Here is an 803-nt window from a genome sequence, read left to right as displayed (position 1 = left end):
TACGCTACCAGAGTAGGCTCTATAAATACCCTTCCTGGAATAATGACCAGATTTTCATTACATCTGTTGTTACATCCATTTCACTTGTAAAATTTCAGGTTATTCTTTCCATTTTGTAAGCTATTAAAGACTGGCACTGAAAGTTATTGTTATTATTATTTGGAACCCAGTATCCAGAAACTAAAAGGCAGGTCAGTCTAAAGTTTTACAAAGAAAACTGGTTTAGAAATTACAAAAAAATTAGAGCTCAAAGGAAGAAAACGTCTAAAGGGTAGTTGTAATATGAAAATCATGTCATTTTATCATTTTATGCTCAAAGTAGTATTTCAATGAAATGGAATTGAAAATCAAATCAGATGAGAACATCTAAACTAGAGCTGTTTCTCTTTCACACACAAAATATCTTACTCAAACTCTCTTCGTTTTTTTCTTCTAGTATCGGATAGTTCTCCCCATCTTGAGTGCCTGGCAGAATTTCAGGAGAATTTAAGGAAGACCAACAATTTTTCAGCCTTTCTTGCCAATGTTCGGAAAGTTTTTACTGCTATGGTTTATAATTAATGCATATAAAAACTGTTTCTTTTTCTTCCTTGTATCTCTCTTTTAAAAAGAATTCCCATTATCTATGTTCCTATGTATAATCTTTTTATGTTTTTGTAATGTTGTTATTATTATCTTTGAACCCACTAGCCAGAAACTAAAAGGCAGACAGTCTAAAATTTTATAACTGGTGTATTTCGTTAAGTTATTTTATATTAAAGTCTTTGGAAAGAAAATTTACAAAGCAATCTGTGTTCTTTTCA

The 803-nt window shown here is 30.8% G+C and overlaps 1 protein-coding gene across 1 annotated transcript in view; it reads left to right on the top strand.

Annotated features, from left to right (window-relative positions):
* SPC25 (SPC25, NDC80 kinetochore complex component) overlaps window positions 1-561 on the top strand; it is a 13,055-nt gene extending 12,494 nt beyond the window's left edge. Inside the window, exon 6 of the mRNA XM_006867011.1 lies at window positions 437-561. Coding sequence (XP_006867073.1) covers window positions 437-561 — 125 coding nt within the window. The remainder of the gene's footprint in view (window positions 1-436) is intronic.
* The last annotated feature ends 242 nt before the right edge of the window (window positions 562-803 follow it).

Source organism: Chrysochloris asiatica, unplaced genomic scaffold, assembly GCF_000296735.1.
Source record: "Chrysochloris asiatica unplaced genomic scaffold, ChrAsi1.0 scaffold00099, whole genome shotgun sequence".
Taxonomy (NCBI): domain Eukaryota; kingdom Metazoa; phylum Chordata; class Mammalia; order Afrosoricida; family Chrysochloridae; genus Chrysochloris; species Chrysochloris asiatica.
This window is presented reverse-complemented; position numbering and strand designations above follow the sequence as displayed.